We start from the raw sequence: 21,823 nt of genomic DNA on the forward strand, positions 1-21,823 counted from the left end.
GTAATCAGAGACCAAATATCTTGGGGTATTACTGAATAAGAAAATCCTTTTTTAACAAGCACGTCAATCTCATTGGCTCGAAGGCATCCACAGTAATAGCTCAACTCTACCTAGTGGTCAATCGCAAGAGTAAACTGAACTTACAAAATAAATTACTACTTTACCGGATTGTTATACGTCCAGTTATTACCTTCGCTTCACCAGCATGGAGTCACACTTCACTATCAAACATTTCAAAACTACAAAGAATAATAAGTGCCTATGGATGATTCTAGATGCCCCACGGTTTATCAGAAATTCGCAGATTCATCGAAAAACCGACATACCATACACCTCCTTCCTTCTTCGTGATCTCGCAGAAAATTTCTTCGTCAAGTCAAGTTCGCATTTAAACCCGCTGATCGTATAAGTTGTGAATTATAAGGAAACAGAGTACTACAAACACAAAAGACCGAGGGCTATTCTACTCCCAGCTGATCATAACTAATACAACTGCCCCCAGGGGAGAGTTTAGAGCTCACAAAACTCCCTTTCCCAAGTAACTTCATTTACAAAAGAAAACGGGGTATATGAAAAGCATTTTTGCTTCACCCAACATGACAATAGCGTTATTACACGTAGTCTCCATTGGCTAATTAACTCTTCTGTTGGGGGAAATGCTGAAGGCGATTTCAAATTGAAACCTATGCTTATTTACCATTCCCTAAATCCGATGGCTTGAAAAAGTTGCAACAAAGTATCACTGCCTGTAATTTGGCAGGCAAATAAAAAGTCATGGGTCATGCAAGCTTTGTTTCAAGATTGATTCAAAAATTATTTTGTCCAGCAGTAAAAATTATTTCAAGCAAAATAATCTTACCTGTAAAGTCACCTTAGTTCTTAACAATTCCCATAGCCATCCTACTCTGCTGAAGGGACTGTGCGAAAATGTCAACGTGGTATTTTTTCCTCCGAACACACTACATCTTTGCTACAGCTAATGGACCAGGGCATAATTACAACTTCCAAAGAATGTTATCGACGAACTTTTGTGCAAGATTGGCAAGCTACATTGTAAGGGGGGGTAGGGGAACAACAATTTCATTGAGTTAATTTTTTGAAGAATTAGGCAAGCTTTTGAAAATATTCATGAGTAATGGCAACCGGTTACACTTAGTACAATGAGGACTGTGTGGAAATATCTTCTGCCTTACTACTCAAATATCTTAAGTGGCTTCAGGAATCGAGTTGACAATTTTATTGAAGAAATTAGCTTTAATTCCTCAGGTTTATGAGAATGGCTTGATTCGCATTTACAGACACAGATCTTAAATAATTAAAGCAACAGCGTGCCCACAGAACGAAGGAACTGTGTCTGAAGGAGAGAAATGTGTCTCAAAGGAATTTTGTTCATGGAACTCGAGGAGATGTTTCGAAATTTGGAAACTATTAAGTAAAAAATTATGGATTTAGATCCGAATGAGGAAGGAAGCATATTATTTCGCCGAACACTAGAAAACGGAATTAGCTGTTATCGTGAATTTTATTAAGTGAAAAATAAGGCTGTAATTATTCAAACGACGCTTGAGAATATGATTTGTATAAATTTTTCGACCTGGTTGGCTGAATGGTTAGCGTATCGGCTCTTCAGCAAAACCGCGGCAGGTTCGAATCCCGCCGTGGGCATGGATGTTTGTAATTGTCTGTGAAATACTAGTGGTGGTAGTCGGCGGTAGATGAAGTTGGTATTAGATGATGACGGTTGGTGGAGTAGTGAGATTATTATTATTATTATTATTATGTGACACCTCCAGGGAGTCCAAAGACACATCGAGGGAGAGTATGACAACAGCATCGAACGATTGTATCCCGTTCAACTACTAACCGCGCTCAAATTTGCTTAAGCTTTAGTAGCTGAGGTTCTACCAATCGACCAACCTTTGCTGGCATGAGTTGGTCGATTGGTAGATGAATGGGTTGTAGAGTTGATGCCCTCCCCTCGATGAGTGTTTGGACTCCCTGGATGTGTGATGATGATATTATTATTATTATTATTATTATTACGGGCGACTCCAGGAGTCCTTAGACTCATCGAGATAGGTCCTAAACATAATGTCCACACAACTATACGACCTTCTAACAGTGTCTATCATACCTTGCTTGAACTCACTCACCGTCATTGCACCCATAACAGACTCTGGCAGCTTATTCCACTCATTTACTACTCTAAAAGTAAAGAACCCAGCTCTAACACCCTTGCTAGCCACACTCTTGTCCAGCTTCCATCGGTGTCCCCTAGTTCTCCCACCACCAGTCCTGATCTCAAAAATATCCTTTTAATTAATGCTATAGAAACCTGTAGCAATTTGAATGTCTCAATCATATCTCCCCTTTCCCGCCTATCAACTAATTTCTGCAACCCACAAATCTTCAACCTGTTCTCATATGGTTCTTTCCATAGACCTGCTATCATCTTAGTCACTCTCCTCTGGATCCTCTCCACCTCCTTCCCATCAAGAAGAAGCCTAGGTGACCAAATCTGGGCACAGTAGTCGATATGAGGTCTTATCAAGGTTATATATATATATATACAGTATATATATATTTTTTTTAAACATTTTATTATGTCTCAGTATAAATTACATATAATAATAATATTTACAATATTTACAATAAGGATTATACAGAATTTTTGAATTTAGAATATACATAATAATAATAATAATAATAATAATAATAATAATAATAATAATAATAATAATAATAATTTATTTATTTTATTTATTTATTGATTATTATTATTTTTTTATATCTCAGATGAATTGATACATAGCTGCTGTAGTAATTATATATACTGTATATAATATTTATAACGCATTATAAGTGTGTATAACAGATACTTGCAAGTTAGTAATTTTCTTCCTCGAAGCTTAGCTGAGCTTATCTGAGGTAGATAATAGATGAGAGAGGGTGGTGGTTTCATGGTTGTGTTCCTATACTGGTCGCAAGCCAGGTGTTGATTTTACTGTTTGTTGGTACGTGCTTGGAAGACTTCGTCTGCTATTACAGTTTAACTTTTTTTTTCTTTTTTTCTTTTTTTTTGTGCACATAGGGTTGGATTTAGACATGGTGTGTTTGTTTCTTTGTGTTCTTGTAGTGATAGTTTTTGAGAGGGGTGGGGGGTTGTCATAGGTTTGTGTGTGTGTGCATGTGTGGTGGGGGAGAGAGAAACAGGAATTGCTCTAATTTTCGTTCTCGCTATAATATTTATATAGTGCCTGTTTCAGCTCTCTCTATGTTCCTAGGTTTCTGTTGTCGAACGGCAGTTTGTTTATCACTTCAGGTACGTAGAAGTTTCGGGGTGGCTTTGCCGTTGTGATTGTTGTACTTATATGTTATGTAGTTTGTTGACTGTGGTCTTGTTATTTGATATGTTGTTCTGGTTACTCTATATGTTGGGCTGCAGTAGTATCTTAACATGACTGTGTAGTGGCATAAGTGTTTCACCTTAAATATTTTGTGTTTTGTCCGTGCTTCCTGCATAAGAGTGGGTTGTTCCCAGAATATCAGTTTTATCATTTTATCTTGCAACCATTGTAGCCTGTTAAGTCTGTAGTCTGCGCAGAATGCGTATGATGTGATTGCATATCTTAAAATCTTTTCACATAATGCTTTATAGATTAGTATTTTTATGTGGGTTGTGGCAATGTCTTTTAATCTGTACAGTTTGCTTGCTATTATCCTAAGCTTGGTATGTAGGTAGTTTGTATGGCTATTCCAACTTTGATCAGCATCGAAGTAAAGTCCAAGATAGCGTGTTGTTTTCACCTGTGTGATGGTTGTGATTTTAGGTTCTGCACTTTATGTATAGGAGGATGAATGTTTGATAGTGAGATATTTAGTTTCTATGGGCAGGGTTTGGGGTTTTTTGAATATCATTAGCTTTGTTTTTCCAGGGTTTATATATATGCCGTTTTCGGTTAACCAGTTAGTGATTTGATTGATGTCGTGTTGCATATTTTTGTAAGCGATATTTGCATTGTTGTTAATGGATACTATGGCCGTGTCATCTGCATACTGGAAGATTTTACTTTTTAGGGGGAGTTGGCTTATGTCGTGTATGTATATGTTAAATAGAATGGGAGATAGGACAGCTCCTTGCGGTACTCCACAGGTTACATGTACCTCTTTGCTGTATGCTGATCATATACGTGTGATGTGCTTTCTGTTTTTCGTGTATGCTTTAAACCACTGGAGTAGACGACCTCCAATTCCGGTAAGGGTAAGTTTCATTAACAAGGTTTTATGTGTTAGTGTGTCAAATGCTTTTGTTAGGTCAATGAATACCACTAATGTTATTCTGTTTTTATCTAATGCAGCGTTTATTAGATCTGTGAAATCTTCCAGGAGTGTTGCTGTTCCTTTATTTTTTTGAAAGCCATATTGTGTTTTGGGTATGATTTGAAATTTTTCAACGTATGTGGAGAGTTTCTGATGTACAATGCGCTCCATGATTTGGTTGATTACAGGCAGCATGGCGATAGGTCTGTAATTACTTATTATGTTTCTTTTTCCCTGTTTGTGTATGGGTGTGTTTAATGCAGTCTTCAGTGTTTCAGGTATGTGTCCCGTTTCGAAGATTTTATTTAACAGTTTTTGTATAACTGGAAGTAGGTCGGTTGAGTGTTTCTTGATGTCTTTTGGTCTGATTCCGTCTATCCCCGGTCCTTTGTTAGGATTAATTTGTTGAATTGACAGTGATAGTTCTTCTTTTGTTACTGTCGGGAACCACATCGACTGGGTTGCTCGTGGATCTATTGGAGAATGTTCGTTTGTGTGAGAAAAGGTTGTTTCTTGTAGCTTTTGGACAGAGTTCACGAAGTGCTGATTAAAGCTGTTTGCCAACTGTTTGAGGGATTTGGGATCGCAGGTAAAGCTGTGTTTTATTGCTTCTGAGGCAGTGGTTCTGCGTATATTATCCAGCATTTCATTAATCAAGTGCCAGGTTTCCTTTATGTCATTCTGAGCTGTTGTTAATTTGTTGCTGTAATAGTTTCTTTTTGCCGTTCTAATCTGGGTTGTTAGGAGATTCCATTTTCTTTTGTATTCAGCTTTTAAAGCGATATTGTTCGGCGACTTCTTAAGTTGTTTCCATAGGGCATCTTTTCTTTGTTTGTCTGTTAGTATGTTGTCTATTATCCATGGATTTTGTTTCGTTTGGGGGCGTATTTTTATTTTTGTTAATGCTTTGTTATATATTTTGTTAAATGCAAGTTTAAGATTATTGTATACAGCTTCAGCAGAGTCTAAAGATGCTATCTGCATCCAGTCTGTTTTTCTGATTTCATCGTTCACTATTGCTTCGTTTACAATGCTATGATACTGTTTTGTAGTCTCAGTGATTTTTACGGGTTCTAGTTCAGTGTGTAACTGCAATGCTGTGAAATAATGGTCTGCTAGTTTGCATGTTATGACGGCTGCTGTGTGGCTGTTTGGAGGGGCCCTTATATTTATATGATCAATGCAGGTTGAGGTTGTTGTGTTTCCGACTATCTCTTCTCGTGTATACGACTGTATGGATGGGGTTATGTTATATGCCGATAATAGGTCTAAGTATTGTTCTGTGTTGTTATTTATGTTCCTAATGTTTATATTAATGTCTCCTATTATTATCAAGTATTTTGAGGTGCCTACTTTCGTGGCTGAAAGCCATCTGTTTAGTTCTAGGAATTTTGTGGTGCTTAAGTTGGGTGGTCTGCATATTGCGTTTAATATCAGGGTGTTTTCTTGTTTGATGTTTTTAATTTCGATGCATATGTTTTCTGCGTATTCTAATTTATAGTATAATAATAATAATAATAATAATAATAATAATAATAATAATAATTTTTTTTTTTTAAACATTTTATAATGTCTCAGTATAAATTACATACAATAATAATATTTACAATATTTACAATAAGGTTTATACAGAGTTTTTGAATTTTGAATATAATAATAATAATAATAATTTTTTTATTTATTTTATTTTATTTTATTTTTTTTTTATAAACTACTTATTTGTTTTTACAATGAAAATGATAAGGTTTACTATCACACAGAGTATCTTCACACACACAATGAAAAACATATTATCTTTTCTGTACAGTACGAAAATTCGATATACAAAATGCAGAGTACATTTTATAAATATGAATATGGATTGGCACCAATGTGCACACAATTCACGATACAATGCAGTAATGCAGCATACACACATAATTCAATAAAAAAAAAAAAAAAAAAAAAAAAATCAGCTAACGCCTTTTTATTCCCGTATACAGGAGTAGGCGAGGCCATTTAGCCCTATCTAACTTTTGGAGACTGAGTGGGCAATTCAATCTCCACTGGCACCCAATCAGAGACAGATGGCCCAAGGCTATCACTAATTAAGCGGTACGCAGTGAAGAGAGACGGCTCAAATATGCCGCCATCTCGTGGTCCCTAACCCTAACACAATATATTTTAATGTCTGAAATAATGTGGGTTCTACGGTCGATTTTCTTGAGTTTACAGGACGAAAAACCCGAGTTTCCGGGAGGAAAAACCTGCTTGCCCGTGCCAGAGATCGACTAACTCGGAAACCGGCCGAAAAAAGGCTTAGAAAAAATTTCCTCTAGTTGCCGACTAGACTCGAAACCAAGTCTTCCTTCGTGCGGCCAAGCGCGGCGGTGTGCAAATGCCACATCCGCTGAGCTACACAGGCTTTAATAATTCAATAATAATAATAATATTTTTTTTTTTTTTTACATTTTATTTTCTCAGTATAAGTTACATACAATAATAATATTTACAGTATTTACAATAAGGATTGTACAGCATTTTTTTTTATTTTTATTTTTATGTCTCAGATGAATTGCATACATAGTTGCTGGAGTAATTATATGTATATAATATTTATAACGCATTACAAGTGTGTATAACAGATACTTGCAAGTTAGTAATTTTCTTCCTCGAAGCTTAGCAGAGCTTATCTGAGGAAGATAATAGATGACAGAGGGTTGTGGTTTCATGGTTGTGTTCCTATGGTGGTCACAAGCCAGGTGTTGATTTTACTGTTTGTTGGTACGTGTTTGAAAGACTTTGACTGCTATTACAGTTTAACTTTTTTTTTTTTTTTTTTTGTGCAAATAGGGTTGGATTTAGACATGGTGTGTTTGTTTCTTTGTGTTCTTGTAGTGGTAGTTTTTTGAGAGGGGAGGTTGTCGTGGTTTGTGTGTGTGTGTATGTGTGGTGGGGGAGAGAGAAACAGGAATTGCTCTAATTTTCATTCTCGCTATAATATTTATATAGTGCCTGTTTCAGCTCTCTGTATGTTCCTAGGTTTCTGTTGTCGAACGGCAGTTTGTTTATCAGTCAGGTACGTAGAAGTTTCGGGTGGCTTTGCCGTGGTGATTATAATAATAATAATATTATTGCTTATCCAGGTTTCTCTCGTTTTATAGCTCATTTTTTTAATACATAAACGTTTCTTGACTTACCTACTTTTCATTATTCTTTATAAATCTATCGTACACAGTTAAAATACTTTAAAGCCCTTAATTTAGTCTGTCTACGTTCGAATTTTCCAAAACATCGTCGATGAATTGAAAATTTTCCCATTCGATTTTAACTTCGATATATACGGTGCACCCGCTACACGAATTGCCCAAATATATCAAAGTTTACCTGTATTTCTATGACCGGAAATTTCCTTTTTTTTTTTTTTTTGGCGATTTTGGGCGTTCCCTTTTATACATTTTAAATGGCGGCGTATTGAATATGATCATGAAATTCCTTCCGAGGGAGTTGACGTCGTATTATTGGCTACCGTTAGCTGTCTGCTTTAATTTTCATGCTCTGGATTTTGTATGTTCAACTGTGACTAGTATTTTTGATACGCTGTTCTAAGAAAAACCTTTTGGGATGGAAAGCTGTAAGTTTTTTCTTTCCAGATATGATTGGTAATGATTCGTCAATTGAATAAACTTATTTACAGTATACTAACATATATCAAAAATAATATTTGAGATATATTTCTACCCTTCCACCGTCAAGGATTAGGCATTTGACAAATATATAACATCTTCCGGTAATTTAAAACTTTACCTTAACTATTTTACGAAATATTTCATTAAATGATCAATGCGCCTGGAAAGGATGGGGTAGGAGAGTAGATTAGAGCGTTTGCTAAGAGATTGGCGTCTGATGGGTGTTAATGAGTTGTGTATGGATGAAAGATATCCCAGGAGAGGAATGCTACTAGTGGTGTGTCCCAAGTATTTGTTTTGGGATCTTTACTGTTAAGCTTCTATTTTAATGATATCGGGAGGTGTTTTTATGGTAAATATGCAGATGATGCAAAGTTAGGGAAAACTATGAGGAGTAGAACATATGTTATGAATGGGCAAGTGAATGGGGTTAACGGTACAGTGTTGTAAAATGTCAAGTATTAAAATGTGGGAAGCAAATATAGGATGCAGATTATACAGTTCATGAGAATATCGTGGATGAAGTGGTGGAGATGAGGAATCTGGGCGTTATTGTGAATAAGGAGTTAAAATTTCAAGGACACATCGCTAGATTTTTGAGGAGAGCACAGTGGATTATGTTGGTAAAGGCCTAAGTTTGATTCTTGTCATTACGAGAAGGATTTTTTATATAGGCTTTTTCATCTGAAGGTAAATTAGCCGATCTCATACAGAAGTAGCAGGGTTTTTCTCCTGGAAACTTGGCTTTTTCGTGTCATGTACAGGCAATTTACAGACAAAAAATATTGTTGTTGTTGTTGGTGGTTATGAGTAGTTGGTTTGATGTCGCTAAAGAGTCCAAAGACTCTTTAGCAGCATCGCATAATAATAATAATAATGGCAATGATGAGGACACTGATGTGAAGTAAGGATGTTGTGGTTTCATTGGATAAGACTTTGATCAGGCCACATATAGACTATTGTGCACAAATTTGGTCACTTGGTTTTCAAAAGGATGGAGATATTGGAATAGGTTTAGAGATAAATTACGTTAAGGGGATAATAAATCCATCATTATTTTAATCCCGGATACGAAACTCGGAGATCAAAATCTAAGAGTTTCATGCCGAAGAACTATTGGCGAGTCCAAGCGTAAGTCAACACCTGGTAGTACAACACTAGGAAACTTGGAGCAAAGTTAATATTTTCTCATAATGTAAAAACACAGCTCCTAGGAGATGTATTGCTGTTTACATTATGAGGAGAGGCCACTACCCAGACCGCTATACAGCAATACATCTCCTAGCAGCTGCGTTTTTACATTATGAGAAAATATTAAGGATAGTGAGGGATCTTGCTCCACCTTTGCTCCAAGTTGCCCTAGTGTTGTACAACCAGGTGTTGACTTACGCTTGGACTCGCCGATAGTTCTTCGGCATGAAACTCTTAGATTTATCTCTGAGTTTCTTATCCGGGTTTAAAATAATGAGGGATTTATTATCCAACTTAATGTACGCCGCTGGAAAAAAATAGCCTCTTGGCTCTTTATCGTAGTAATAATATATGGGTACACCTTTCTGGCAGTTCGTATAATAAAGGTATGTAAGTTCGTTTCACTTAAACCTTGGTATTATCCAGGTCTACCTACTCACTGATGAGACCTCAATAAAGGTCGAAACCGGTCTGGGTAGTGACCTCTCCTCATAATGTAAAACAGCAATACATCTCCTAGGAGGTGTGTTTTTACGTTACATTATGAGAAAATAAAGATAGTGAGTGAGCTTCTTGCCACCTTTGTTCCGAGTTGCCCTAGTGTGTACTACCAGGTGTTGACTTACGCTTGGACTCGCCGATAGTTCTTCGGCATGAAACTCTTAGATTTCGATCTCTGAGTTATGTATCCATTTTTAAAATAATAAGGGATTTATTATCCCTTTAACTTAATGTATGGCACTGGAAAAAAAAAAGCCTCTTGGCTCTTTATTGGAGGTTTAGAGATAATTTATTAAGATGGTTTCTAGTCTCTGGAATGTTGAGTATGAAGATACATTCCTATTTCATTCATATGCTGTCTCCTATCCAGGAGGTTGACTACCATGATGTGACTCATGGTTAACTACAGGCATAATGACATGTGGTGAGGACCCTATCTCTGACACATGTTGTTGTAAGTATTCATAGCTGTAAATCTGTGTGTGTTTATGGTTTGGTTTGCCTGTTCTGAGAGATGAAAAAGCCCTCTAACTCCGTATGAGACTAATTCACCTTTAGTCAAAAGAGACCAGATAAAGGTTCATGGATGAGGAATCGAATCCAGGTCTTTCCGACCAGAGGGTTTCGTCTATACTGACTAAACTACGTAAGATCAGAAGATACATTAAGGAAGCACAAATTACAGAGACTGGTGGATAGGAGGGGATGATATGGTTGAGACACAAGTTACTAAGGAGTTATTACCATATTAATAGCCTTCATAGCTCAGTTGGTATAGGCAAAGCCCTTTGGTCGGGGAAAACCTGCATTTGATTCCTGTCCATGATGTGAGGAACCTTTATTTGTTCTCTTTCAACTAAAGGTAAGTTAGCCAGTCTCATACAGAGGTAGTGGGTTTTTTCACCTGCAACTCAGTTTTTTTTGTCCCTCAGAACAAGCAAACCAGTCTGTGAACACACACGGATCTACAGTCATAAAGTACATACTTAATCCCTCATTAGGAGGGCTGAACCAGTCCAAAGGAATGGGAGAACCCCACCTGAATAAATAAATAAAATCATATTAATATGGATGTGGTTTTACATAAAATGGGGAGAAAATGAGATTACCCCTGGAAGCTGTTAAGGAGAGAGTGAGGAGCAGGATTTTTGCATGGGGAGTGGTAGGTGATTGTAATGCATTGCTTGAGAGTCTGGAGATGGCGAATATGTTTAAGGCATGGCATAATGAACTAAGTGTGTTATAATATTTCAGTCATTTTATTTTCCCAAATTTTCACATGTTTTTAAAATCATATTCCAGTAACTTAGATTATTATTATTATTTTTTCTCTTTAAGCTTTAACTTGCCCATGGTGTTAATGGGTTTTACTGATTTTTATGTTTGCTCTTACTATAGGTATACAGTACATTACAGTTTAATCCAAGTGGCATGAACTGCAGCAGCACTTATCAAAATTCAATAATCTGAGACTCCCATTTATTATAATTCATTTATTTTATTGTCTTTTTTTATCATTTTATGCAGATCATCAAACACAGTAGTTTTATTTGGGATGTTATTTACTATTTATTGACTTGAAAGGAGCATCTATGAAACATTGAATTAGTAGAGGGTATAAAATGCAATTAGAAAGAATGAAATTACTTTAATTTTTTTTTTCTTCCTCTGAATGCTTCTCCATATCCCCCCTCCCTTTTAAAACTATGGAAACTAATTTATTGCTTTTTAAATGCATTATTTTTTTATAGTAATCCTGCTTGTTTACTAAAATTCCACAGAATCTCCTTGACTTAGATCAATGAGTTACTGTGTCCAAAAATTCGGATGAAAGATATATTTATGTGCTTTTCAAATAAAAGTAAGTTAACTGTCTCATATGAAGTTAACTGGTTTTCCCCCTGCTATACAGGCAAACTGGCTACTGTGCATGCAGTTAACTCTGAAAAGTTTCAGAGGTTCCCAAGAGTATACAAACATTTATAGCTTGTATCAGATATAGTTTCTGAAAAAACCTTCAATGGAGAAAATACTGATATTTTATTAAACTGACATATTTCTAGAACAATTACATTACTGATTTGTAAAAGTGAAATCTGGAAGAAGGCACTGTAGAGACAACATGAGATGAATGTTAATAATAATCAGTTGCACAAAAAGTAGGCAAGAAAGATGACTCTCTTGGTAAAGACAGCAAAAAGTGCGTTATGCCAGAAATTAGACAGTCAAGCCAAAAAAAAAAAAAAATAGTGAGTTCTTTTAATATGTGGCAATTAGAAAAAAATAACGACTATGGGAGGAATGTGTTAGTTGATAGCAATGATAGTTTCATCATAGAATATATATACAGGGTGATCAAAATTAAAGTATCCTTGTTTAAGGTCTTCTGGAGTGCCACCCATTGATTAAATTCTGCAAAACTTTGCAGGAACACATTCACTTCATGCAGAAGCAATATCTGAGTGGGAGGGGGGGGGGGGGAAGCAGTTCCAAAATATGCCACCTGGGGTGCTGTATGCTGTACTGAATGCGGATGCAGTAATTTTTCGGTGTATGTGTGTGTGTAAGAAGGAGAAAAGCCACACAAGCATAAATAACACATTTTTATTCATTTCCATTATGCATTCATGGGCTCTGCTGCTCAATGTGTTGTCCTTTCTGGTATGCCACAAACTGCATCTTTTGCATAGTGTGTTCAGTGGCAGAATGCAGCTGGTTGGGACTGATGTTGTGCACATGAGAATCCCAACAAATCCTGTTTTTTGAGAAATCTCCAGAGCCAGAAGTCACAGGGGGTTAGATCAGGTGAATGAGGCAGCCATGCAGTGAGAAATGCATGGCTGATCATTCTGGCTTCCCTGAAATGTTCTTGAAAAACCTCCTGTACGGATTGACCGTTGTGTGGAGGGGTCCCATCTTGCATCAGATGACTTAATCCATGCACAGGCACTGTTGTAGCTATGATACAACAAAATTGTTTATCATATTGCAATACCTCTGGACAGTAACTGAGCAGGTCACAGGACCTGACTGGTGAATGTTCTCAAAGAAGAATGGTCCAATGATAAATGAAGGTGTAAACCTGTGCCAGAGAGTAATTTTGGGTGAATGCAAAGGAATTTGTTGGATTGCATGCTGGTTTTGCATAGCCCATACCTGTCAGTTGTGGGTATTCACAACTTCGCTCAAGTGAAAGTGAGCCTCATCTCTCCATAAAATTATCCACAGCAACACGGTGTTCATCTCTGCTTAAATAAGGAATGTTAAAGTGAATGTCAGTTAATTTTCATAGTTTCATATGGATGCAATTCCTGTGTCAGGGTTATTTTGAATGGGTAGAAAAGCATGATCTTCCGTAGAATTTTCCAAACAGTTGGATAAGGCACATTTATGTGTCTCAATACAGCACATGTACTGGGGAAGGAACCAATGCTGTTATTCATGGCCTACTCTACAATGGCAGTAGCAACTTCATTCACTTGTTGTAAACTGATTGGTTTGCGACCTTTACCAGGCCTAACTCCCAATGATTCATTCAAAACAACTAATCATTCATTGCAGAGCACATGGAGATAGTGTACCTTGTTTGACATTTGTTCAGGCAATGAAACTTGCGGAGTGCAGCAACAGCATTGAAATTGTTTAGGCAGTACAACTTCACAAGCAAAGCATGTTAGGACAAGGTTAGTGCCATCACTGTGGATGTTGTTAACAACCAAAATGAAGGGAAAAATCCCGTGTCATCTCTTTAAACCCACCTGGCAACTACCTACCTATGTGATATGCAAATTTCATGAATTTTGTGTTTACAATGTCCCTTGTGGCAAATTTTGGAACTTATTTCAAATATTGCTTCTGTATGACTCACGATGTATTCATGCAAAGTTTCACTGCATTTGAATCACTAGATGATGCTCTTCAAAGCCTTAAACAGGTATACTTTAATTTTCATCACCTCCTCGTTCATTCCGTTATTTCTGTTCTTTGGAACGGTCTCTCTCATTCTCTTCACCATAAACCACAACTTTTGCTATTTAAGAAACATGACATCATGTTCTTTTTCTTTCACCTAATTGTTGCTCATAGGTGAAAGAAAAAGAACATGATGTCATGTTTCTTAAATAGCAAAAGTTGTGGTTTATGGTGAAGAGAATGAGGGAGACCGTTCCAAAGAACAGAAATAACGGAATGAACGAGGAGGTGATGTACAGATGTGCTACAGGTTTTACAGCCTTTTCACATATGGGTTTATATATATATATATACAGTGGACTCCGGTTAATTGGGACATATCGGGACTTAAACACTTTGTCCCAATTAAGCAGCTGCCCCAATTATACAAAATTTTATGGAAAAAGCTAAAATATCACAAAAAGTTAAAAATAGACAAGCTTTCATTATATCTTTGTTAACCATGTTTTTTATTTAAAAAAAACTAAATAAAATGTGTTAGTATCCACAAAGAAGTTAATTTAAGGATATCTATCTATAGAGGTATCTATCAAAGAAGCATATTTTTCCTAACAATTATTTTGGAGAAATTTATCGAATGTGCCATGGCGTGTTCCCTTTTCTAGGCTACAATTGAACAAAATAAGCACAGGTATCTCATTCAGATATAGGATTGCCTTCTTGCATAAAGTAGCATCATTATACAGCATTAAATTTCCTAGCTTCCTGGTTAGTTACTCGCTCATATTCAGGTGTGTCATCATCATCATTACTTTCCTTGTCTTCTGGGGTTTTTAGGTATTTTGTTGCAATTTGTTCGACAATTGCATCCTCACAATCTTCATTTTCATTATAACATTGAAGGCTATTATCGATGCATTAAAATTCTTCATAGTTCCTGGTGTGTTGCAGTTCCAAAATGATTTCATTTTCATTATCAGTCATATATGGCATTTCCTGGTCTGAATTCTTAAAAGCCATGATGAATAAAGCAGTTTTGAATTATTTTGCTGCTTATTTGTCACCAACTATCTGCAACAAATTGTACTGTCTATAAAATGGTAACCTTTGTGCTGATTTCTTTGGCTGCTGAAGATGACGTCAGTAGATTGTCTTCAATTGTTTCGAGGATGTAGTGTACCAACCTTCTGTGATACGTCTTCAAATTTTTTATGGTTTATATGTCCAGTGGCTTTACCAGGGACGTGGTGTTAGAGCAGGAAGAAATTCAAGTTGAATGTTTTTCAAACAATCTAATTGAGGATGTGCCACATATTGTACAGAAGAATTTTCTTGGATTTCATTGCAATTGTGGTTCCCAACTCATTACCCATTCTTGAAAAATAACACAAGTCATCCATGCATTCTTGATGGTATAATACAGAACTGGCAAACTGTCCATTCTAAGCCCTTTAAAGCATCGAGTCTTGGCACATTTTCCAATAACGAACAGCTTCCGTTTGTCACTTCCTTACTGGTTACAACAGCACAACATGGTAATGCCTTTTTTTGAACCTGACAGTGCTGCAAGTTTATAGCTCAGGGAACTGTCTGGTGTGGCACGGCAAAACAGACCTGTTTTGTCATCATAATAGATTTTATCAGGACTAAACGTCTGCAGCAATTTGGTTAGTTTAGTTGATTTCCACTGTTCAGCACTGTCATTCTCACAGTGTGGCTTCTTAAATTTTATTTCATGTCTGGTTTTTCTATCGCAATAACCAACCATCTGTAGCTTTAAAGCTCACATGTCCCAGCTTTCTAGCTAACTCTTCTGATTTGGTTTTTAACATTTGACCATTAGCATGCACACTTTGTCCAATTACAATAGAGATTGAGAGCCTCCTGAATGTCTGGATCCTTCTTGCTTCCATTTTTGGGATTTTCCCTGTTGTCCATTGCACGATGCCCATTCTTCTCGCAGTTTGTCCTGTCGGCCTAACAAATGTGACATTGTAGAGTTTGGAACACCAGTTATCTCTGCCAGCTGACAATAATTGGTGTTAGACGGTTGGCATTTTATTTTGTCAAGTAAGGCAATTTTATCTGCTAATGTTAGATCGTTCCTTGGCATTTGACAGAGGCCTTATAAAAAAAAATTAAATCACTACACTGTTTGTTACACTTTTTTACTAAAAAATTAACACACACACACACACACACACACACACATGCACCTGTTTTAATCAAAAGTACTGTACCTAGCAATTACTGTAAGTAGAACCACTACACTGTCAAAATACGCATGCCCTCTTTACTCTGTATCCCGGCACTGACTGACAGCAACACTCTCTATAACTCACAAACTTGCGCCATCTACATCCACTGTCCTGAAAAAGCAGCAAGGTGGCCCAATAAGTGAAGCAACTTTGGGTTATATTCTCAATTTGTTTCCATTCTTCAGTATTTGTCCCAAATAAATGGCTGCTCTGATTAACCAATACTCCAATTAACCGGAATCTACTGTACTGTATATATATGTATGTATACACACATAAAAAATTCAAATTTTTAAATATCGATGTGTGTGTTAATAAATGATGGGAGAACAGTAAATCTTCAAAAATTTTACTGGGATTCATACCAAACATTCAGAAAATGAGCATTATTTGATTCATCTATCTATCTATCTATCCATCCATTTCATTTGGCATCAAGAGATGCTGTATGGTCACTCAGATGCCCAGTGATGTGCAACACCAATCCTTGCCAGGTGGTCCTGTTGTATACCTGCCTTTCTGGAGGCTTCATCTCTCTCTCTCTCTGCAGCTTAAATTCTAGATACTCGAACTTGCTGACTTCCTCAATTCTTTCTCCATAGGTACACTTGTTTCTCAGGAACTTCCCTGTCTGTATTTCATTTAAGCACCTTCTATAACACCACATCTCAAAAGCAGCTATCCTTTTCTTATCTGACTTCTGATTCATCGATGCTTTCATCCAATTCTCTCAGTAATATTGGCTTTTGTGTACTCTTAAAATTAAGTCACCTTTTACATTTGTCTTCTGTTCGCTTGGCATTTGACAATATTAAATTCAAATATTTTGTAGATTTATTGCTGAAGCTTCATGAGCAAACAAAAGTTTGCACATGACACTTGTATTGAAACAGTGACTTATGCTAGATTCCTGTTGGAAGGTTCACTGCCTACTGTTGTAAAACAAGGTGTTGTTCAGGGACTATACTACACATTCCAGCATGGTGTCTTGATACACTTTGTGGAGGTTTTGACTCATTTCTCACAAAAATGCAACTTGGATACTTCCTGATATGTTGCCACCTCATCAAACCATCGCTGATGTGGAATAATGACATCTCTGAATCCTGGGTGCTATGGCTATGGTGATTAAATGATTCTTCAGTGGTGAAAATCTTATCTGTGAAGAGGATATGTCTGTATCTGTTGTTCGTGTACTGCCAGAGAAGTGCCTTTGATTTATCACCTGTACCACATAAATTGTGGTGTTGGGAAGTGTCCAGTAGAATAACGATAGGCCTCTTCCTCCATATCATCAGTTAGTATAATACATGTGACATTGTTCTTTGCAAAATGTTCATCTCTCACGACATAAATTTCTGCATTCTCACAGGATTATGATGGAGATGTGCCTTTACAGTCTTTACATGTTGCATCCTAACACAGCTTGGTCAACCTGTTCTTTGGCAGTCATAGTCTAATATGCAAACATGTTACTGATCCCAAATGTTTTTAGTGTGTTGAAAATAACAGGTGGCTGCATTTTAATCTTGTGAAGTGCTATTACAGCTATGCAGTTCTCATAATCTCTCATGCATGTTAACCCATATAGCTAGTCAACTCTCTCCATACACAGCACCACTAACGGAACCAGGCTCATGCAGTTCTGTGGGCAGCACAGGGATGTGCAAAAGTTGTACCAGTATTTATGGCACGACTGTGTATAGCAGATATAAAAAGTTAATATATTTATAACCATAGAATAACATGTATGCCATAATAAATAACTTTGTTATGTAAATATTTCATTTTATGTCTCATAACACATCATCAGTACAATAATTGAACAACAATAGGAATTGAATTCAAAAAACAGTAGCGTGCGTACTTAGATTGGAATCCTTCTATGTATATAGTTGCGTGTTCATGGATTAAACGTAATGGGCTAAATTTGAAACTAATTAAATTAAATTTATTTAATACAATTGAGGATAACAATTTCTCAAACTTTTGGAATAGTGAGACAGTCGTTCCAATTAAGATTAGGTCTATGAAGTAAGGCTTCAGCACTTTCTTTATATAAACGTTCATGTTTATATAAAGCCATTGGATCCTGTGGTTAATGTTTTCAATTCCATGTTGTGCAAGGCCAGATTTGCGAGGTTTGATAAGAGGGATTGTGATCTTGATGTTCAGAGATGAGTTTATTTATAGATCTTCCTGTTTGTCCATAGTAAGACAAGTCACACGAACATAGTACTTCATATACACCAGGTAGCATCATTGATGACTGTCTTTTGGAGAAGTAGCAAGTTGTGAATTTGGTTGATGAGTTTATAGGTTTGGAATCACACAGAATCAGAACTCTACTCATTTCTACAAAAAAATCAACCCCCTACATCCTCAAATCAAGTTCACACTAGAAAAAGAATCATCAAAAGGTATTTCCTTTCTTGATGTACACATACAGCATAAGCAAGATGGATCCATTTACACTTCTGTCTATTGAAAAACAACCTTTTCAGGTCATTATATCCACAATACATCAACCATCTCACCATCTATCTCAAAAAATATGGCATCATAAAATCTTGAGTATCCAGAGTGCACAAGATTTGTTTTTCTGAAGAATCTCTAAATCAAGAATTGGAAATTGTCAAAGAAACAGCCTTACTAAATGGATATAATCCAATAATAATCCAAAAAATAATTAACCACTCTCCTACAAATCAAACCAGACAAGAATTCACAGGATTCCTATACCATATATTAAAGGCATCTCAGAATGCATGGCAAAAATTTTGAAAAAATATTAACTCATTGCTTATAAACCCATCAACCAAATTCACAACCTGCTACCTTCTCCAAAAGACAAACTCTCACCATTGATGCAAAGTACCATGTTCGTGTAACTTCTTACTATGCACACACAGGGAGATCTACGAGGGTGGTCTGAAAAGTTTTCGGCCTAACAGTGAAAAAACGAATTTATAATTTCAAAATTATTTTTATTTTTCAACATAATCTCCCTTAACACTAATACATTTATTCCAGTGATGATCCAGTGCCATTATCCCATTCCTGTAGTGGTTCTCAGTAAGATCTACAAAATACCCCTCTACAGCTGCAATCACCTCTTGCTTTGAAGAAAAATGCTGACTAGCAAGGAAAAGTTTTAGTTTTGGGAAGAGATAGAAGTTAGAGGGAGCCAAATCTGGGGAATAGGGTGGATGTTCCAACAATTCATAGTGCAGATCCCTTATTTTTCCCATTGCCAAAACACTTATGGGCAGGTGCATTGTTGTGATGAAAGATGATTTTTTTTTCTTCTGCAAACCGGGTCTTTTCTCACAATTTTTTTCGTCTAGTCTGGTTAAAAGATCGGAATAATATTCCCCGGTTATTGTTTTATCCTTTTCGAGATAATTAATAAACAAAATGCCTTTAGCATCCCAAAACACCGATGCCATGACCTTTCCTGCTGATGGAACCAACTTTGTCTTCTTTGGCGCTGAACAACCAGCCTCGTCCACTGTTTTGACTGCTGTTTGGATTCTGGTGTGTTATGGTGAATCCAAGTCTCATCCATAGTAATAAAGCAATGCATAAAATCAGTTTTATTCTTGTTAAAATGCTTCAAGCACTGTTCAGAGATTTTCATGTGAGCGTGTTTTTTGATCTGCTGTGAGCAAGCACAGCACCCATCTTGCGCAAAGCTTTTTCATATGCAATTCTTCATGCAAAATATATTGAAAGGCCTATAGTCTCAGCAATTTCATGGACTTTGACTCACCAGTCATCCAATACTGTATTGTGCACTTGATCAATGATTTCTAGTGTTGTTACACTTTTAGGAAGTCCTTCACGTGGATCATCATCTAGGTTGGTACGGCCACGTTTAAACTCGGCAACCTATTTCTTAATTGTCGAAAACGAAGGAGAAGAGTGCCCATAAACTTTTATGAACTTCAAATGAATTTCTTTTGATGTTAAACCTTCTTTTACGAAGAATTTTATAACTGCACAATACTCAATTTTATCCATTTCAAGGGATACAGACAACACTTTTGCTTCAGACAGGCTGTAAAACAAACTACTTGATGGAATGACTTGCAATTTCACACTGATGCTGATGAAAGATGTACCAACCTAGAAAAAAAAAAGATCTTGCCAATAGTGTTGCCATCTATGGTCCGGGGCAAGAACTTTTCAGACCACCCTCGTATAAATAAACATATCACTGAACATCAAGACCACATTATTATTATTATTATTATTATTATTATTATTCAGGCCTCCATGGAGTCAAAAGACTCTCGTGGGAGGTCCTCCTTCCTAAGAACATAAAGTCTGTCAAGACTCATCGAGGGGGAGGTCCCCCCCCTAAGAAACACAAAGTCTATCATACCACTCCTTAAACTCATTGACCGTTCTCGCTCTCACCACTCCATCAGGCAATGCATTCTACGGTTCAACCACCCTCCATGCAAAGAAACCACTCCTCACCGTCTTGCTCACAGTTTCCTTTCGTAACTTCCAGGGATGGCCTCTTGTCCTCACTTCTTCCCGCTGTTCAACCAAGCGAAAGAACTCCCCAGTGTCAACCCTGTAACCACCTCTCAACAGTTTATTAGTCTCAATCATATCACCTCTCCTTCTTCTATCCACGAAACTCTGCAGTCCACATTCCCTCAGCCAATCCTCATAACCACCAAAATTGTACAGTCCTGAAACCATCTTTGTCATCCGTCTTTGTACCCTTTCCACAGTTAATTTATCCCCTTCAAATCCTGGGGACCAAATCTGAGAACAATAGTCTAAGTGTGGTCTGTTTAGAGACTTATACAATGGAATGATAACCCTTTTATCTCTGCAGGTCAGTGTCCTTCTCATAATTGCAGCAATCCTCTGTGTTACCTTCATATCAAATCTTAAAAATCTGGCTTTGCACAACATGGAATTGAAAACGTTTGCCACAGAATCCAATTGCAAAAAGCTAAGCTGCTACATGGATCCATATATAAACACGAACATTTATATAAAGAAAGTGGTGAAATCTTACTTCATAGACCTAGTTTTAATCAGAAGAACTGTCTTACTATTCCAAAGGTTTGTGGAATTGTTATCCCCATTTGTATTAAATAAATTTGTTTTATATTTTAATTTAATTAGTTTCAATTTTAGCTCATTAGGTTTAATCCATGAATGCATAACTGTATATGAAGAGGGATTCCAATTTAAGCATATGTGCTACAATTTTTTTTTAAATTCAATTCCTATTGTTGTTCAGTCATTGTACTGATGAGACATAAGTCTTATGAGACATAAATATTTACATAATAAAAAAGTTATTTACTGTGGCATACATGTTATTCTATACATATGGATACCGCACAGGTTTCACTATATAAGAAAGACAAGATATTTGCTATATGAAACAACAGACCGTGAAAAATGTGAATTTCATTATATAACTATGCTTTGTTTCATACTAGGTAAATGTGTACATAATTACTGAATATTATGAATTTCTAGAACTTCAGAGCCTGTGTAGCTCAGTGGATGTGGCGTTTATACACCGCGGCGCTTGGCTGCACGAAGGAAGACTTGATTTCGAGTCTAGTCGGCGACTAGAGGAAATTTTTCTAAGCCTTTTTTCGACCGGTTCCCGAGTTAGTCGATCTCTGGCACGGGCAAGCGGGTTTTTCCTCCCGGAAACTCGGGTTTTTCGTCCCATAAACTCAAGAAAATCGACCGTAGAACCCACATTATTTCAGACATTAAATATATTGTGTTAGGGACCACGAGATGGCGGCACATTTGAGCCGTCTCTCTTCACTGCGTACTGCTTAATTAGTGATAGCCTTGGTCCATCTATCTCTGATTGGTACCAGTGGAGATTGAACTGCCCACTCAGTCTCCAAAAGTTAGATAGGGCTAAATGGCCTCGCCTACTCCCCGTATACGGGAATAAAAAAGGCGTTAGATGATTTT

The 21,823-nt window shown here is 36.8% G+C and overlaps 1 protein-coding gene across 2 annotated transcripts in view; it reads left to right on the forward strand.

Annotated features, from left to right (window-relative positions):
- The first annotated feature begins 7,806 nt into the window (after nucleotides 1–7,806).
- LOC150100804 (glycogenin-1-like) overlaps nucleotides 7,807–21,823 on the forward strand; it is a 160,714-nt gene continuing 146,697 nt past the window's right edge. The window contains exon 1 of one of the 2 annotated variants that reach the window (XM_090402249.1): nucleotides 7,807–7,933. In XM_090402249.1, coding sequence (XP_090258375.1) covers nucleotides 7,924–7,933 — 10 coding nt within the window. In that variant the 5' untranslated portion in view covers nucleotides 7,807–7,923. The remainder of the gene's footprint in view (nucleotides 7,934–21,823) is intronic. The other variant, XM_090402248.1, reaches the window with a different exon arrangement.

The sequence above is a fragment of the Typopeltis vanoorti genome, chromosome 12 (genome assembly GCF_054136105.1).
Source record: "Typopeltis vanoorti isolate ZY-2024b chromosome 12, IOZ_Tvanoo_1.0, whole genome shotgun sequence".
Taxonomy (NCBI): Eukaryota; Metazoa; Arthropoda; class Arachnida; order Uropygi; family Thelyphonidae; genus Typopeltis; species Typopeltis vanoorti.